The sequence below is a fragment of the Morone saxatilis genome, unplaced genomic scaffold, assembly GCF_004916995.1.
Source record: "Morone saxatilis isolate NCDOM2014 unplaced genomic scaffold, NCSU_SB_2.0 Contig1, whole genome shotgun sequence".
NCBI classification, from domain to species: domain Eukaryota; kingdom Metazoa; phylum Chordata; class Actinopteri; family Moronidae; genus Morone; species Morone saxatilis.
In genome coordinates, this window is record NW_023339651.1 from 8,137,544 (window position 1) to 8,157,083 (window position 19,540).

General features: G+C 37.6%; 1 protein-coding gene across 1 annotated transcript; it reads right to left on the reverse strand.

The window, feature by feature from the left end:
• Positions 1-12,074: 12,074 nt before the first annotated feature.
• Positions 12,075-16,561, reverse strand: tbata (thymus, brain and testes associated). Its single transcript, XM_035669397.1, has 6 exons — positions 16,335-16,561; positions 14,644-14,814; positions 14,453-14,541; positions 13,499-13,648; positions 13,020-13,101; positions 12,075-12,250 (listed from the first exon to the last, which is right to left on the reverse strand). Exons 1-6 carry the CDS (start codon positions 16,525-16,527, stop codon positions 12,075-12,077), a joined length of 861 nt encoding a protein of 286 aa, XP_035525290.1. The 5' UTR covers positions 16,528-16,561.
• Between the last annotated feature and the right edge of the window lie 2,979 nt (positions 16,562-19,540).

Here is a 19,540-nt window from a genome sequence, read left to right on the forward strand (position 1 = left end):
TGTGTGAAGGGGAGTTACTATCATATCTGAAAAATATTTGGTAGAGGGCCCAGTGCCGCCCCCTCTCTTTCAATGCTGCCTTGCTGAAGCGTATCTGATAGGACACCAGGAAACAGCTGCGTCTTATCGCCCAGAGCCAACAGGTGTCCTTGTGAGAAGGATTTGTGACGTGAATGCTGAACTTCACCTGCTGACCAGGCCAGCTGAACTCAAACTGTGGTCACGCCACCAGAGAAGAAGCATAGCAAGGACTTTTTTGTGAATGGTAATGTCTATGGCCTCTGAAGAACAGGAACGTGTTAATGATTCCCAAAACAAGTGTGATGAAGTGTATTTTGAGTCAAGACATCAAGTGGCACCAAAGTGTGATTCATCCTCGATATACATGTGTTTTGTCCATGAAGTGCTGGTTAAATAATTCAAAATTCAAATTGTCAAAATTCTGGAAATTTGGTTTTATTCATTGTATAAAACAAAATGCATTCTGTGGCTTAAAAGGCAGCAATGTGACATAACTGCACATTTCCCTTCTGATAAATCCTTTTTCCTGCTCAAAGCAAGGCAACCTTTTTGAATTGTACTTGTCAACATGTGGTAGTTCAACGTGGTTTACATAATACATTAAGAATAAAAGAACAAAATAAATTACAGGAAAATGAATAAAGTGTCAGCCTAAAAGAAAAGCAACAGAAAAGTGAAGAAAATAAAGACTGTATAACAAGTGAAATAATTCAATAATACATTGCATATAAAAAAAACAGCATGAAGTTTATTCAAAAGCAATTGCAGGTAGCACTGATTTAAAAGTAACAAAAGCTAAGATATGTCTTTTATTACCTGGAATTTTGTTGCAGATCTGTGCAGCGTAGTAACTCAACTCATCTTCTCCAAGTTTGGAATTAATTCTGGGCACAATCAACGGACCAGTGATGACCTGAGAGGTCAAGAGGGCTCATACAGTAGCAGACAATCAGGGATGTACTTTGGCTCCAAATCTTTATGTGAGTCATGATCACCCTGTACTCTAAAGATCATTGAGGAGGCATCCTTATTTTGAGTTAAACACAGTGTTGAGTAACAGCAGATAAAGCAAGCTTGAAAAAATTGATGAATTTGGCAGTTTAACTCATACACAAACAGGAGATTGTATTCTGCTCACTTAAACTAAACAGGTCAATTTTAGCAGTATTTAGCAGCAGAAGTGCAGAAATGCTGTATAATTTGTTGCACATAATTCAACATGTGATAAAGCATTTAATGACTCTGTGATGACTCAGAATGAAGGGTAAATATTCATGGTAGGATTATGAGACAATGGGCCCCTGGGCACAGACATGTAAAAGACTGAAAGAGACACAAAGGAACTACTACTGAAACATGGCCACATCGTTTATAGTCTTGTCTTTTGTAGTTGTTTTGTATCTCTTAGTGGTACATTTTTTTCTGTTTGTAGTCATTTAATGCCTCTTTGTGGTCATTTTTTCTTACATTGTGGTAGTTTTCTTCTTTCTCTGTTGTTATCTTGACTCTTTGATGTCTGTTTGCATCTTTTTGTGGTCAATTTGCATCTCTTTGTGGTTTTGCATCTATCTGTGGTTGCTTTGTTGTCAATTTGTGTCTCAATTTGTGTCTCTCTGTGGTTGTTTTGTGTATCTTGGCAGTTGTTTTGCATCTCTTTATGGTTGTCACATCAGACAATAGAGACAACAATCCATCATGTGCATTATAGTTGATGTATAAGAAATAAGAATTAATGATAAAGCCAGACTGCAGTTTGCATTTAGTTTTTTTGAGAGCTTGGAACTGGACACTTTTTTTTTATGTGTTTCTCTAGTTGTGTGTTGTTTTTATGTGTGCATGACATTAGTAGATAAGTCAACGCATAAATCCTTCTTTTCCTTTGTGTTTCTGTTATATTGATGAAGTTAGACACACCCACACCCGCATTATGGGAAACAACATTATCAAAGCAGTGGAAAGCCACAAAGGAACCCAGCCATTAATGACAAAACAACAATAATGGTAAGGTTTAAAGGTTACAGTTGATGCTGTAGTATGTTGTGCTCAAGGGCAAAGCAAATCCATGTTAGTGAAAACATGGCAAGGCACATTCTTCAGAGAACACAGTTTGTTAATTGGATTTCCATTTCATATCAAAGATCATTAATCCAGGGCAGTCTCCCTCTAATGCATTTTTCTCTACTATTAATTCTTGTTTTTTATGTCAGCAACAATATGTTTTGCTTAAGAATAGCACAAGAATGAACAGTACTAAAGATACATATGATGCATTTGGTAAATAATGAAAAGAAAATGGCTGATTATAAGTGATGAAGATATATTTGATGGCATCAGTAGTGTAATAAAACTATTAAACACAAGTTGCAACAGTTACAGCAGTAAAAAAGAAGCACAATAATAATAATTAATAACATAAATAACAGCAATTATTAGGAATAGAAATAAATACCAAAGGTACAGAGAGGTTTTGAGCAGCTATAGCTGGGAAAAAATGCACACGTTTTTCATAGTGTGTTCACTTAGTCTTAGTCAAGGTTTTTCTCAGTCCAGACTCTGTCACAATGGACAGCTAACAATCGTGTACGGGAAGCACAGAAGTGTTCACAATATTTCACAGTGAAAACTAGGCCTGCCTGTGCCAAATTGTTCACAGCTTCCTTCATAACATTGACATTTGAACTCTAGATCAACATTTGAGTGCTGCAGGTTGTGACTATAAAAACGAAGCAACTAGGTTACATGGCTGCCTCAGTCTCTCAGTCTCCACTTTCCTTCTCCCCTGGTGAGAGCTGCTGTCTGTGTGTCTGTTTGACCGAGGACAGGGCTGAACCACACACACAGCACACACTCAGAGCAGAGAGGCCACTCTCTGGCTGCATTAGTGTTAAGCAACACTCATTATGCCTTTCAAAACTAACTCAGTTAATTCAATGAATCACTTTATTTAAATTACGTGCTCTGTGGACACACTTTGAACTACTTAAAAAAATTCTAAACTAATATGGTGAACATGGTAAACATTATACTTGTTTAACATCAGCATGTATTAGCACAATCATTGTTAACATTTAGACAGACAAAGTGACTGTGGACTGGGTCCATATCTACAATCACATAGTCTGCTGTGCTGTCTTCTCTGTAACCTTGCTAAAGATTCTCCTTACAGCTGACCAGACACAGACCCACTGAGACACACTGAGCTGCAGCAGTTCCTTCCTAACTTTGTTTACAATTATTTCTGTGGGGCTGAGGAGAGTCAGTGGTTGGATTTTGGTTTTGTTTATCACAGAGCAATAATTTGTCTCATCTTTCCTGTTTCACATGGTTTCAATTAAGGAGCTCAAATTTGTAGGCTACCTAATCATTTACTTGCTTTAATCTAAGAATGGGAGGATAATCATTCATTTACACCAGGAATCATCACAAAATCAGCAATTATCATTACATCATCATCTATCTTGCTCTTCCATGCGAACACTCGGGAGACCAGACAAAATGTTCTGCCAGTTAATCCCTCTTTAACTGCTGAGGTTGATTTTAGTGGTTTATTGCTTTCATTCTAAATCTCAGGCAAGGATCTTACTCTCAGCTTTAGGCTGGTGTTTCAGCGTGTCTGTTGGCTGGACCATTAATTTAATAATTTCTTCAGTGTACATTTCTTTCAGCTCTTCGGTGGGTTTTGGCTATTATAGCATCTCTGTCTCTCTCTCTCTCTTTTTAAATAATTTCATTTTAGCAGATGTCGACAGGCTTACTCATTTCTAGCCAGCCTTCAATTTTGGAAGCTGAAATGACAGCTGTGGCTAGAAGATTTTATCAGGCAGCTAATTAAACATTGATCGTCGAAACATCATTTGAATTAAAAAACACTGTCACTGGCTGACTTTTCTGATGTTTAACTGATAACTGATGTTTCCAATTGATTTGTCCGATAGTCTATAATGGGGTCTTAAAGGTGTGTCGATTCTAATATGCGTAGAGGACGAGATTGTTTTCCAGTGTGAGCAGCTCTAGACAACAATACTCACAAGTCTCCTTCTACTATAGCTGATATCACAACAACAGCATATCTTGGCAAACTAGAAAGTACTTGAATAACAAGTTTTATGGCTTACTCCACCTGTAAAGGTCCAGTGTGTAACATTTAGGAGGATCTATTGGCAGAAATGGAATATAGCTAATATTGATATGTAGTGAATAATCAGCTGAACTGGTACTTTTACAGTAGCCCAGAACAGACAAACCAAACACTGCATTTTGCGGCTAATTAACCATAGCATTAGTTCAGGCAGGCCAAGGGCAAGCCACAAAAGTTCAAAACTCAGCGCCTCTCAATTCCAGCTACATCAGCCGGATCACAAGCTGGTTCGGTGAAAACGCGTCACAATCAGTTTGACAGCTCAGCTGATTCCTGCCTAAGCTTTTCCTGTTTGGCAGGAATAGTTTTATTGCATTGGCGCCTGTATCTTAAGGCTGCTTCTTAAGCCTGCCTATCTTTGCTGCTTTCTCTTACAAGCCTTTTTTCGCAAACCCACCCGCAAACCCACCCAGCTCCTCCTTTATTGGTGTATCTTGATAAATCAATGTCATTTTCTTTGATTGTCATTTATGGCTTGCTGCTGTTCTGTACATTGGGGGGTCTCTGCTTGCCGCTCTCCTTGTTTTAAAATTTTCCGTGTTATCGCACATGGAAGGGCAGGTACGGTGTGCTTCTCCTGGCCTTAAGTGTTTCCATTTTGGTAGGTACGGTGGAGGCAAAGCAGGTCCCAGAAAACAGAGCCATACCGCCAAATGTAACATTCTGTTTGAAATAAGTTAAGTTATAAGTTATTCACACACTTAGTCACACTTGGAGCAAGAGGGTGAGGCGAGGGTGTTGCAACTGCACTGGAAGATGCCACGAAATCCTTCACACTGGTCCTTCAAATATGCATTTCAAGGATTCATATATATTGTGCCATTTAGCCATTTAGAAGAAATAGATATAAAGCAACAACACTTTTCTTGTACTGCAGTGTAGAGCTATTATAAATATCAAATAGATTTAAAGCAGCTATAATCTATACAAATATGACAAAGAGTCTAAGGGATCACTTATAGTGGTGAACCTACAGAGAATTATCACATGAATCTGAAGCTCCCCTCAGCTTTATATGGAGCTTTATAACAAATGAATGGTCCTTGTTTTAATTAAATCAGGTCCTCCAGAGTGTCTGCCTGGGTGTTTCATTGTGAAAGGACACAATAGTTTTGTAATTAATCATAGACAAAAGAGAATATTCCAGCTATTATCTCTCCAAACCATTGCTATTACCCATATTGCCATGAATTCTAAAACCACAACTTAAAATAAAAAGTGCACTTTTAAATTTTGAGCAGTGCTTCTGGCAATGAATGATGAATTTACATCCAATATTCATTTTCTTTTTAACCCTGGTCTGGTCTTTTTCCCCTGTGTTCTCTGTTGTGTTTTCTTTTGTATTCAATTACTTTGACATATGTGATTTGCCTCTTAAGTGGATTCTTGTTAGACTATATAAGTAATTTGTCAGTAGCTATGTTTACATTATTAAATTTGTCGAGCAGGAAGCTGTACAGCAATCTCAATTATCAACAAGTTTAGAGCAGATTTATATTCTGTGCGGCTTGTTTCTGTTTCCTTATACGACAATGTTATGAAGGTTAATTGAATTTCCTTGTCCAATTTGCCATGTCCAATTTGTCTTTTCAATTTGGACAAGGGGGGGCAGTTGTGGTAATGTGTAAAAACACCTAATTAGTTTACTTTTTACTAACAGCTTATTAAATGACAATGTGAAAACAATGTGAGAGGGAGAATTATCACTTGCTCCTCTCAGCTTTACGAGTTTCAGCTTGATGTTTAGCTGTCCAACCCACAACTTTACCATTTTGGTTCACTCATCGTTTTCATTTACCAGCTTAAGTGCCGTTTACAACAATGCAGGTTTCTAACAAAAAAGAAAACAGAATAAAAAAGGAGCATAATAAAAACGAGTTAGACACCGATGAGCATCAATTAATCAACACTGACTGTAGTGTAGTGTCGCAAACTGGGCCTTACAGCCATGACATAAGGAGGGAGACAACAAAGCCACTTAAGAAAGTATTTATTAAATTAATGATTGATTTCTTGATTAATTTTTTAAACTAAAAGTAAAAAACAGTAGTATATGAAATTAGTGAGATCAGTGGTGTAGGTGAGTGCATGAAGAGTATGAGTGCTGTGTTGTAGCAGGATACAGCAACACAAACTGTCAAACCAAAACCAAATGATTGTCTCCAGGTGGAGAGAGAACCAGTACTGAGCTCCACCAGTACCTGCACAGAAAGTAACCACACAAACAGGAACAGGAAGACAGGGCGGAGAGGGTCGTCATAGTAGAGTTGTCTGGATGGGAGGAAGGTTGTGTGTCACCCTTGTGTTTAAGTGGACAGTTTATATATTTCTCCGCACAGTGCTGAGGCCTTGGGGAGCTCTTTGTTTAATGATTGTGGTCATAGAAATGGCTATGATGGACTTTCTATCTCTCCACATTCTAGGGTTTATTTGGTCACCTTGGCAACAAATGGCTGCCATCAAGTGACTAAGTTCCTGCTGACATGCTCCCCCACCCCTCCTCTTGACTCTTTCTCTGAACAGTAATGCACTTGAAGTGTCCAAATATAGCTGTCGGAATTGGCTTCATTATACAAATAATTAGATAATGGTTAAGTCTACGAGAGCACACAGTTTATTTAGCATTAGTGGATTAATCCCCCCTTTTTGGTTTTATTATATATTATATTACTCTAGTACCTCTAATAACTGTGTCCTCAATGTTGACAAAAAGAGGGACAGCCAGCATTGGTTCGTGCAATTATCATATGAACAGAAAGTAGGAGAGGGAAAAGAAAAACATCGAGCTGAAGCTGGAAGATGCAGAAACTATGGTCTGTCTGTTTAGAAATACTACTTCAGTAATATCAAAACAAGCTCACTACACTTTATAACGAATCCTATGACAGCAGCTACGTGGAAAATCTGAATCTGCAAGACAGCTAACCGTCTCTCCGACAGATCATTCAACAGCCAGACTGTTGATTGTTTAGGCAATCATTCAGGCATCGCCGTCCCCTCAAACTGCTTGTCAAACAGCAACTGATCTGGCAGAAGTTTTTCCTCATCGATCGCGCCCATCCTAAAAATAGTCAGGAGTGGCCAAAAATTCCCCTTGAACGTCTGCTCGGGTTAATAGCAGACACAAACATGCTAAGGATAAGGCTGGTAATATTCTATATTTTTCTTAATGTCAAAATCTCATGAAAAAAATGTATTGATCCTACTAGCAAATATTGTCAGTCAAGCAAATGCCTGATTTAGTTCATTCTCCATTCCTGTCAGGAGGACTGTCTAGTTAGGGCCCGAGCACTGACCAGTGCAAGGACCTTTTGTAATTGTAGGCATTATTATTATTTTTCTGCGCCTTTAATCGCAACACTTTCCCATGCTCGACAGCTCACAAAAAATTACTTGTTATTATTTAAATGTACATTTAAATATATATTTTTAATGAATTAGTTTTTGCTTCTCACTATACATTATTATTGAAATTAAAAACAAACACACAAATTACTGAAATAGTTTTTTTATTACCGTAATCACATCTGTGCCAGTTTCACATACAAAGGTCACACTGCAACATCATACACACATAACACAAACACACAATTGTTAACTACAATTATATATAACAATGTACTACAAATAATTACATAAACGCAGACTCCTGTAACTTTTTTCAGGTCATCTCCATCTCCCAACCTGATGTTTGTACAGGAAAAACACATTGAAAGTGGACTCCACAGGACACAGATTACAACTTATTCACACATGATTATTGAAACAAGGGGCTTTAGCTATGTAAATGATTGTGTGTTTGACGTTCATCATTGCATACAAAACAGAGTTGATGACTGAAACAACCATTGAAGCTTCTCATAGTACTGTTGTTTACTTTATCTCACCAACCCATACAATAGCACTTTAAACTTATCCCCAACCTTACTGTTACTCTAAAGCTCTTTCCTCTTTTTCCTCCAACAAACTCCACATATTATAGACTAATCTAACTGAGTTACATGGAAACATGAATAGTATGTAGTATGATATACACAACACAATATGCCAATACTAGTATTGTGCTCTTTATATCTGTATGTCAGGAAGCAGGAAGTTATCATAACTTCTGTGTACATGGTTCAATCTCCACTAAATTTTGTAGATTTAAAAAGAGTCCCGTCCTGAACACATTTAAGTGCCAATATTCAGTCATACTGGTAGCGCCACTTACTGGCAACAGGAAGAAAGCGTTGTATGGCAATTGTGATGTGATTTCTGTGAATGTTTCGTAGCTTGGTGTTGTCATTATGTACTGGTGCATGACCCGACGGCAGCACACCCCACCTCGCACTGAGTGCGAGGGCCCTATCATCACTGCTTGCAGTTTTAATTGTTATTGGTTTTGCCTGGCCTGGCTCTCAGTCCCTTTTTCCAGCCCCTGATCACCTCCCAGAGGCCATGTACTGTGCTCTCCTCTGACTCTCCAGACCTGCCATTCTCGAGCTATCCACTAGATACCCACAGACTCTCTGGCCAGTCTCTCATATGTTCTTGTAAACACATGCACATTAATTATAAGAAACAGAAAAACAATACCACACTAAATAAAATATATATAGAAAGACAAAAAACAGTACAGAGATGCTGGGAACATACTGGAATACAGACATCTTGTTTACAGAACCAATAAAATCCCTTAACATTCATTTATCTCCTTTGTATGACAGTGGTAGGGAAGTTATTTAGTCTGTTACTTACACCCTTAAACTGTTTATAAAATAAAATATTCAGGTTCAATGGCACTAAAGTGTGTGTGTATTCATTTAGCCAAATATGCCTGAAATCTGCTTATTTGCAGCCTTAAGAAAAGGTTTATTTCTACATTACATAGATAACCTTCACAATTAAAGTGAATTACTTTTGAGAAATGTCAGCACCCCAAAGTGACTGTCACCATCTTTAAAACAAAGAATTCAGACTGTAACCACTACGATTTAGTTTCTCCTTGCAAATGCAAAAAAGAAACTATGGTGACCACAAAACTCATGAAAAATGCAAATGGCCGTAACTAGAGCCAGTGTTTGGTTTTGTCCATTCTGGGCTACTGTAGAAACGTGGCGGTTCAACATGGCAGTTTCATGGAAGGCGACCCACTGGGTCTGCAGATACAATGGCTCATTCTAAGGCAACATAATATATTCTTATTTTCAGGAGATTAGACACTAATGAAAACCCAGTTATGAATATGAAATTCTATTTCTGCCAATAGAGCCTCCTAAATAACACAGGGACTTTTAAATAAGACTGGGTGCACTTTGCTGCAAGGCAAAATATCCTGTTTGTTTCCCTTTTTATAACATTTTATTCAGTTATTCTACATTATAAAAGTTTGCCCCCCCAGTTTTTCTCAGCTGATACTTTTACTTAGGTAGAATTTTGAATGCATTACATTTTATATGGATTTTTTTCATCAGGGGTATTCAGTAAGGGAACTCTTCAGCTTGCTTTCCATCCTTTCCTGCTGTCACAGACTTCAATTTTCTCCACCTGTTTGCTCTGCCATGCATTGATCTGCTTTTACACCTGACTTTTGAGAAATGTCAGCGCCCCAAATTGGCTGTCACCATCTTTACAACATGTTTTCTTAAGTCAGTCACATCACAACATCCATTATTTTCTTACAGCAACCATGCACTAGCATGACAGTCTGAGGCAGTTAAATAACCTCTGATATTTTGACATTTCATTCAGTTAGCTACTGCATGATTAGGTGAGCCTGATCTTTATTATTCTGCCAACCTGATCTGCAATGTGATAAACTCAGATTGTACTCTATGTCTCTAGAGAGAAAGAGAGAGAGGGAGAGAGACATAGTGAAGAGAAGAAATTTAGAATAATACTTATATGGGACATGCATTATTTATGAATTCAAGCTCAAAACATTTTTCAAGGCAACCCTATCAGTAAAGTATGCCCATGGGGCACTGGCATCATAAACTCATCTCAAAGGAAAGAGGCTTTTCTGGTCTGCTGGTGATTTACATGCAGTTAGCAAGACTGGTATTATAAGTACCATTTTGTTGCTAAATATATTGCCACTTAAAACATTCACATGGTGGAAGAGAAAGTCATCTCATTTCTTATTTGTCTTCTCTGAGAAATAAAAGCCTCTACATGAGGAAACAAGTCACATTGTGTGAGGCTGTACTTAACTGTGCTAAAGAGTAGGCAAAAAGTGTCACACATTGTCTTCATAATGCATTTCTTTTTTATTAATGCAATTCTTTTTTATTCTGATGCTGTTTCTCCCTAAGGCCTTTTTAAAGATCAACATTCGTAATGATACCAGTGCTAACACGCTGATGTTAAGCAGTGTTTATTACCATCCTAATTCAGTGTGTTAGCATGATAATAGTGTCATAAACCTATTGGACTATTGGATCTGTCAAGAGTTGCACATGTGGTACAGATATTTTTTTTGTTTTGTTTATGTACCCTAAATCCTAAAATTAAAAAATTATGTTGACACACATCACTACAGCAACATAGCAACATCCGTTTTGTTTCCCTTCAAACAACAGGTTATACTTGTTAATCCTGTCACTCTGCTTTTCTCAGTTTCAAAACATGATCTGTCAGACAAATGATATGCAATTATGTAACATCATCCACAGTATCATATAACACTATCACAGCTACAGTATGTTGTATTGAGCCAAATTTCCATGAAGCAGTCCACTTCATTTCAGTTTGTTACACATTAGAAAAGTTGTTTTTGTGTTTCTGTTGGAAAAAGTCATATGTTTTCATTAGTGTATTAATCACCGGAATATGGGAATGATTATGTTAGTTTTTTTTTTACCTTAATATGAGCCTTTAATCTCTACAGATACCACGGCACAAACCAAACACTGGCCACTGGCTCTAGATCATGGCTACTGTAGTTTCTCCATTATGCTTAGAAGGGGGGTTAAGCGAAGGAGTTGCAATCTATAACTACTCCGCTAGATGCCACTAATTCTTACACACTTGTCTTTTAAGAGCAAAACAGATCTAGGGTTTAGGTACATGTGGTCATAGGTTAGGTATGGGTTTCAAGGGGACTGAAATGTTTGGTGGAAGTTCGGCTTTTACTGAAGTGTGAATACAATCTAAAGAAATCCTTTTATTAAACTGGCTTCTGTTTCTTATAATCATCTAATCAAATATGCTAAAGAAAACCTGGGATACCATATATCATGGGACCAATAAACAAAGGAACCAATCAATTCTCATAATAAGGAAACCATAATACAGTTATCACCACAATGAAACGGGAATTCTATACACTGTCTGTAGGCTGAGGTAAATGATCTTGAGGTTTATTTTGAGCTCCTGCATGGACTTCAAGGACCTCTGCATCTCCAATCCTCTCTGCAAAAGAACACTCAATTTAGCCAGTAGTTTTACAGTATTCACAAGTTCCATCCTTTCTATTCAGAATAACTTGAAAATGAAAACATGTTACATAACATCGCCACCAGTATTCACTCTGAATATTATGGTTCAATTTTGTTGTGAAAAAAACTCTTCTTAGCCACTTGATTGATACAGACAATTTGAAGAAAGCCTTTCATACTGTGACTACTTCTCAACAGGGGTTGGTCTATATATTGAGAAAAACTTCCATACATTCAGAGACTGTACTGAATTGCAAAATGCACATACAAATACACAAAACATAACAGTATTCCTTGCAAATCAGAATGTATGTGCCAATAAATTCTAGGCTAATGAGAAAAGCAACACTATATATAATACATATATGTAGTTACCTGGTTTGTCACCGCTGAAAGCTCGGTTCATTCTGTATGAGCTACGGAGGTAAATGAAATAATATTAAAAACATTGAGCTTGAAAAGTTTTGAACCAAAGGATTCCAAAATTCCAGAGATCATACCGACCTCGTTCTTTGTGGTGTTCTCTGTGACTGGTCAAATGATGGACCATATACCAGTGGAGATGCACCAGGATGAAAACCCTGGACCTGCTGGAAGTTCTGCTGATGATGACCTGAGAGGTCGACACCATCTAGAGCTTGTTTCATCATCCCCATCACCAGGTCTTTCTCTGAGGGTAAACCACATTAATACCAGGAGAACAGTTCAGTGATTATGCCACCGGACCAATTATACACTCTCTTACTGGTTCATTTAAATGACAGTATTAACTGACACAATTAAAAAGTAATTAAACCCATCAAAGTCACAAAAGTAAAATTAAAAACCCTTTTAAAATGTATTTAGCAAAGCAATTCAAGAGCTCATTAATTCCTTCATCATTTAATCATCATCAGTTTAATGTAATTATTTTGAAGGTATCACTTAATTAACTGAATGTAATTAGCCTATGAAAAAAGAAGACTAATAATATGTGTGTATATTTCTGATGTATTCTGTTTATTTAAAATAAAAAAACTATTTAAAAAAGAAAAAGGATGTCTTAAGAATGTCTTTCAGGCAGGGAGGGTATAATGAAAGTATTGCAGTGCATTGTGGGAAATGACAAAACGTCAAAATATAACATTCACAGAGAAACTGATGTAAGACATGCAACACATTTCTGCAAATAGTGTTTATGTCAAATTAATTGTGACGGTTGAAGTGACTGGGAGCCTTTGTATCATCACCTGAAGCTACCGGTTTTCTGTCAACCTTCTGAATAACCCTTGAATTAATGTAATTATCACACTATGAACTGCAACAACACTGTGACAAATTGACATGTAGTACCTGAAATGTTGTTCGGCATCTAGAAAAGCACTGTGCAAATAAAAAAATCAGCTGTCACTGTGCAGAAACTAAGCTCATTATTTATGTGGAAGGAAGAAGGGTTTTACCTCTTTGGCCTGAAAGCAGAAGCCACTGCTGGACTGTGGACAGGGAATCTGTCTGCAGGATCTGACAAAGTAGCTCCAAAACCTGACAAGAGAGCAGCAGGACCATCACAACATTAGCTTGCAAGCCACATACATTATATATATATTTAAATTTAAATTTCTCAGGACGAGTTGTGCTGGGGGCTGTTTTCCAACAAAAATACAAATGCAGCGTAACCTTGTGAAAAAGCTGTGTGCCCTGGAAAATGTCCATGATGTTGGAAAGCTCTTTTTGATCTGCTGCTAATCCTTCGCCTCAGAAATAATATATATTCATATAAAGTCTTTATTTAATCAGGAAGTCTCATTGACATTAACACATTAACAACACAACTACACAATAAACAAGGAATTAATATTACATGGCAATGCCTCATATCATACAAATTACACTTTTTCTAACTGTGGAAAAGCTAAACAGACGTGGAAGAGTATTTCACCATGAGCTCTTGGTCATGGAAGGGCTGAGGATACATCAGGCCCTGAGAATGGGATCTGCGTTGGTAAGACTTGGAGGATGGAGGGATGATTCTCCCGGTTTCAGCTGAATACTGGGTCTTTCTGCAAGCAAATTCTTCCTCGGGCTGCTCCTAGAATACATTGACAAAACCGTGCAGTACAAACAGTTTAATTTAAAGGAAGTATTTTTTTTTTTAGGAAATTAGAAACAAGAAGGATTTAACACGACTAAGAATCCATGTAGGTCTGTGAGACTCTTATTGTACAGTGGTGCTTTCAGTTCAATGCTAAAGTCAGTATGCTAACATGCTCACAATGACACGTGGTCTCAATGTTTACCATTTCCACCATCATAGTTTAGCGCGTTAGCATGCTAACATTTGCTATTTAGCACTGAACACAAAAATCAGCCTTTCTCAACATAACCAAAATTATTTCCATACCCAGCAGCATAAATTCAACTTCTGCCTTGAGGCATACATTCATTTGTTATTCTTGGTTAGGTCATGTCTTAGAAACTTTTTTGAAGAGACGTATGACAGCTTATGGGTAATTGTAGGTTGTGCCTCCCAGACAGACCTTAACCCAGACCACGGCCACAATCTAAAACATTGAGTTGGTTGAGCTTGTGGTGGGTCAGGGAAGAACTGCTACCTCTGAGACTGAGCACTGACTCACATTGCCTTTCTATGTCACACCCACAGTAAAAGCCAATTATCCCAAAAGTTGCCAAATGTTGTTGGAAATTCAGTATTGGAGAATCTATGCTGCTCATAATATGCAATATATCCTATATATTATTTAGAATATTAATTATTAATGTATTATTTGTTTGTTTGTGAGAACTTCAGTAGCCATGGGTGGTGTGTACAGTGCTATTAATTACCCCGGAGATATTTCAGATTACAGTAATTACAGCAATACTGGTACCCTACCTCTTTTTTGTCCTTTTGTGCTTTAGAAGACACACTGACTTTTGCAGCGAGTTCTTTAAGTTCATCCCTCCAGGCTTCTGAGAATAGTGCTGTGAAATAAAAAGCAAAAATTACTACTGTTTTTCTAAAGCTCAATGGGACTCATTGAAGGCAGATCAGCAACAATCTAGCCGCTGTGAGTGTAAACACACCTGATCTGCTTTTGTTACTGCTGACTCCATAATGATTCTGAGCAAGCGGAAAGGCAAAAGATGGACCAGCTGCTTTCCTGAGGACGTGGCTCTTCAGAAGTGGATGAGGGAATAATGATGAGGTGACATACCAATCATCTCTCACCGTGCAAACAGGCCTACCATTGAGTCCTGTGGGAAAAAGAAAGGCATAATATTCACCACACATGCACATACACACAAGGTAGTACTTCAGAAGTGTGGGACAATCAAAGCCTTGCCCTGAAGAAATACGTTCAACGGTGGCAACTTCAAGAGAACCTCAGGGTTGAAACATACTTCACTAACAATAATGCAGTTGTCCCTTTCATGTATCATATTACTATTCTATGTGCTGCTACTCATAACATATTTCTCATATATATACATATAGGAAGGATGGTTTCCACAGCGAGGTCAGAATAAGGACCTTGTTAACGGCTGCTAGCAAGCAAAGCTGCAAAGACATTTTAAGCTAAATGAATGCATTACATGTAATTAGCGAGTGCAACGGACTATTATTGTTCAGTGTAAAATAAGATAAGATAAGATATTCCTTTATTTGTCCCACAATGTGGAAATTCCAACAAGATTTATATAAATGTGGTAGTGAAAGTGAGAGATTTCTTTTGCAGTTTTCTAATTGCAGTCCTGGCAAAGGAACAATTCTACTTAAGGGGAAGCAGAACAAGCTGTTAACACATTAGCCATGGGGTGACTGTAGGCGATGCCAGTAGGCTTATGCCAGTCTGCTGGACGGTTCATTTGTCTGTTAGTTGGTCCTAATGATGGATTGGCATTCATGGTCCCCAGATAAAAAATTCTAATGATTTCTGATCCCTGACTTTTCCTCTGGTGCTATAAGTTTTTTAATCTTTTTGTGAAAATTATTTGACTGGCATGAAATTTGGTACAGATATCCTTGGTAATCAGGGGATGAATCCTGAGTTTTTCCTCTATAGCACCGCCAGTGAATTATCTCACATTTACTTAATGGATTGGTACACATACATCAACTTTTCCACTAGTGTCACCAGCAGGTTGACATTTTTGGTTATTAAAATACCCTGACAACTTTTAGATGGATTAGTGGAAAACTTGTTCCACAGAAGATGAATTGTAATTCCTCTGATGCCCTGATTTTTCATCTATTTTTTCATGCTATTTAGCAAACAATAGCAAACTGGTGGCATTTTCTGGCATGCCCCCTTCAAAAGCCAGATGACAAGGGAACCAAAACTAATTTTAAAAAAAGCATCCAAGTTTATTTTAAGTGAAATAAAGGTCAGCCCAATAATTTATAAATTCTTGTTTTTTCCCTCAACATAAATCATATTCATTCAATGTTGTTCCACAACATATTTTTCCATATTTTTTGGTAAACATGGTAAACATTATAACTGCTAAGCTTCAGCAAGTTAGTATTTTAAGCATTTAGCTCAAAGCACCGCTGTGCCAGAGTGAAACAGCTCCAATAGAAAACCTAAATGGGAACCAGAATGAGCTGCTGATTTTATTTCTTCAGGTTGCCTTGTTTACTGGAGTTAAATACCCAGGGAAATCATAAATGATTTTGACGTCTGTACTTTCAAACATGAATGAAAAAACACATTAATTTACTGTAATTTAGGGAAGCATATGGATTGATTCAACTTTCTAATCAACTTGCTCACCTTGAATATGTCTCACCCTATGTGGATGAGGGTTGTGTCGGGAGAAAAATGAGTGATGACTCAAGGTACCAAAGCGTGCACTGCTTGTCGGCAGCATCTTGGTAAATTCAGTGGTGAACGGCACCTGATTAGTTTGACCTCGGCTCCTCTCTCCTGTCGTCCCCCGGGAGTCTGGGCTCTGTGCTATTGACATATCTTAGAATGACAGCTGGTGGTTTCGTTTGAATCTGAAAGAATAAAAGAAACATTTTTAAGTAAAGTCTCTTTCTGAAGTGTCATGATAGAAAGAGACATTCATATTCAAGGAAAAGTTGTGACCACACATGCTAAAAAACTCTTGAAACTAAAACCTAACTAAAAACAAGACAGAGACTACTTAAACTCTATCCACTCCGAAATTTCAAATATACCTTTGCATCTTTGCATTTAAATGTTGACCAATGAAGGTATGTTTTGTGTTTTACCTGGAAGAAATCTTTTAGGAAAATAATGTATTCAGATTTAGAAAAAGCAAACATAGAAAACAACTTTACCTGTGAAAGCAGCCTCCAGCTCAGAACCTTTGGTACTTCATGCTCTGTGTTGCCTTTGTTGCTAAGAAACCTGAACTAAACAAGAAACAATGGCATCTGTGCACAGTGAGTGACTGGCATTCTCAGCCAGTTCATTAAGACAGCATTTTCATGTGCAAAGCATAATAGAATTGAAGAAGACTACAGTAGTCATTATGGGAAATACAATTTAGCTATATGGATTAAAATATGTATAATCAATGCAATAATCAAACTCATACATTAAAGATTTTTATTTTTAACAAATCAGAAACAATGTCAGGGACTGAGAGGGCGTTTTGCTTCAATGCATCTGCTGGGGGTGGAAACTCTTTAAGGGTGAAAACAATGGAGTATAACAGTGCCAGGCAATTAACTTGAAACTCAGTGCTGTCAAAAAAAGGTAATTAGGGTAATGTTGACCTTTTAGATGAAGATAGACGCAAGACACAACTGATTATTTGCTCCATGGACCATGGAAACTTACAATAAATCTATATGGCATTTAACTCTATTGCTCAAATGTTTAATTGAAAAAGAATTAAACAGTGTGAGGACCCAAAGACATGTGACCCAGCTGAAGGTCTTCTCCCACAGTCATCATCTCTTCTCAAAATTTATTTGTGAGTGAGGCAGCTTACATCCCAACACAATATGTTTTAGATTACCAGTTTCTGAAAATTGCTGCAAATGTTGTTTAATTGTCTAAGGATCCTGCTACCTCTGGCTTGTGTCATTCACAGTTCTTGGTTAAAACTCAGTAGGTATTTGGCCGTTTAGACAGATGATTCTTTTCTTTTTTGTGGGAGCAACAAGATAAAAATAAATATATATGCAAGTATTTACAATTATAAAATATACTGTATATATTACAAAAAACAACAATTATTGTTTTAATGGGAAGCATGACTTTCTGGAAGTCAGGCAGTTTAAAAATGTTTTACTTGTTTATTTGGTTCACCTGGGATTCACATCTTCCCATAATGTAAAAACCACAAGAAGATTGCATCTCAATTAGAGCCCTGTTCACCTTCTTTTTATGATATTCTTTCAAAAACCAAGACTGAAAACCATTGTTATTTGTCTTGTTTGTATCATATGGAAACTGCTAGCTGCTCTTGGGATGGCAGGGCCTTAGTCCAGACTGAAATCTCATTATAGTACCATGAACTTTTGAACAGATATCCAAGGTCCCCCGACAATGTTTTCTGAAGACTCTGGTATACCGGTATACTATACTACTTCAACAGTAATAAATACAACATAAATAAATTTGATACAGACATTCATCCCCAACCCCATAAATTGGTAAATCAGGTAAAAATAATTTGATTTATAACTAAATGCTTCTGAACATGAAAACAATCAGCATCAGTTGTATTAATTGTATTATTTAGTGCTAATGAGCTGGCTGACACACCACACTAAGATGGTGGAAATGATAAACATTGCACTGTAAATTTAACATCAGCATGTTGGCATTGCCATTGTGAGCATGCTAGTATGCTGCTGTTACTGCTGTGTCTAAATACGGCCTCACAGAGCTGCCTGATATTTAGTCATTCCTAAGAAATTTATGTTTTGGTGTTTTTATGGGATGCATTTTGTTGTGTGTGTTGCAAAGTGTGTCATTCCTTGTTGAGTTCATGACCATGTTCGTGACCATACACCTGCGTCTCCTTGAAGAGTGTGTTTATTTACTTGGTCATTATAAGTCCCAACCACGAGTCTGAGTGGACTCATCAGTGTGTTATTGTAGCGAGTGACTAGTTCTGATATTCCTTCAGTGATGTCGGAAACACATGTCCTTTTGGCAGATTATTTGGCTGTGTCAGAAAACATGAATTAAGAAAGTGGGTCGTCTCCACAATGCTTTCTGCAATCATGATAGATGATAGATATATAGAGGTAGATTTTATTGTACCTTTGTGCAGCGTTCTCAGCTTGATATGTTTTTGCTTGGTCCGCTGAATTACCTCCAACAACTACAAATTTTGTTGTTGTGATATATGTTTTTTCCTGTGAGGTGGTGAATCAGTGACCTTAAACTCAGCTCAAACGGTTTACACCTGGTATTAACATGCATCTTGTGTGATCAGATCACTCAAACCACTTGCTTAGGTGGTCTGGGACGCCGATGGCCACACTGGAGGGCCGCCTACTCAACTGACGTCCTGTAAGTTTGTATGTTTGTCCTTCTGTGCTTTTATCTGTGCTTATGTGATTTTTTTATGTTTCTGATATGCCATAAACCTGCCAGGGACTGCAGATGAAAATTAGCTTGTATGGCTCATGTTGTGGCTTATATCTGGCACATTTACATAGTGGACTTAAGTACTTGTGTTAATTAATGTGTACCTTTTAAATATATACACTTCAAACTTCAACCACCACCCCGGTTTTCAGTGGCCCTATCTGGCCTTCCTTATGAGACATTTCTGGGGTCACCACTGCCCAATATTCCTAGCAATTATCTTGAAGAAGAAGAATTAGAAGATTCATGATTTACATCCAGGGCCAATGTTCAGTGCCAGAGCATGAGGTATTTCCAAGGTTAAATAAAAAGTGAAGGTCAGGGGATCGCCAAAGTCAATTGGATTCATCATCTGGGACCCATGATCATCTACCAACATGTACCAAATCTGATGGCAATCA

What these genes read in the sequence shown, in the direction of transcription:
- tbata (XM_035669397.1), bottom strand. Translation starts at nt 16,527, where the DNA reads ATGTCAATAGCACAGAGCCCAGACTCCCGGGGGACGACAGGAGAGAGG. An exon ending in TCCATGACCAAGAGCTCATG is followed by an intron (nt 13,102 to 13,498) that starts GTGAAATACTCT and finishes CTCTCTTGTCAG; the next exon opens with GTTTTGGAGCTACTTTGTCA. An exon ending in TCTGCTTTCAGGCCAAAGAG is followed by an intron (nt 12,251 to 13,019) that starts GTAAAACCCTTC and finishes GTTTACCCTCAG; the next exon opens with AGAAAGACCTGGTGATGGGG.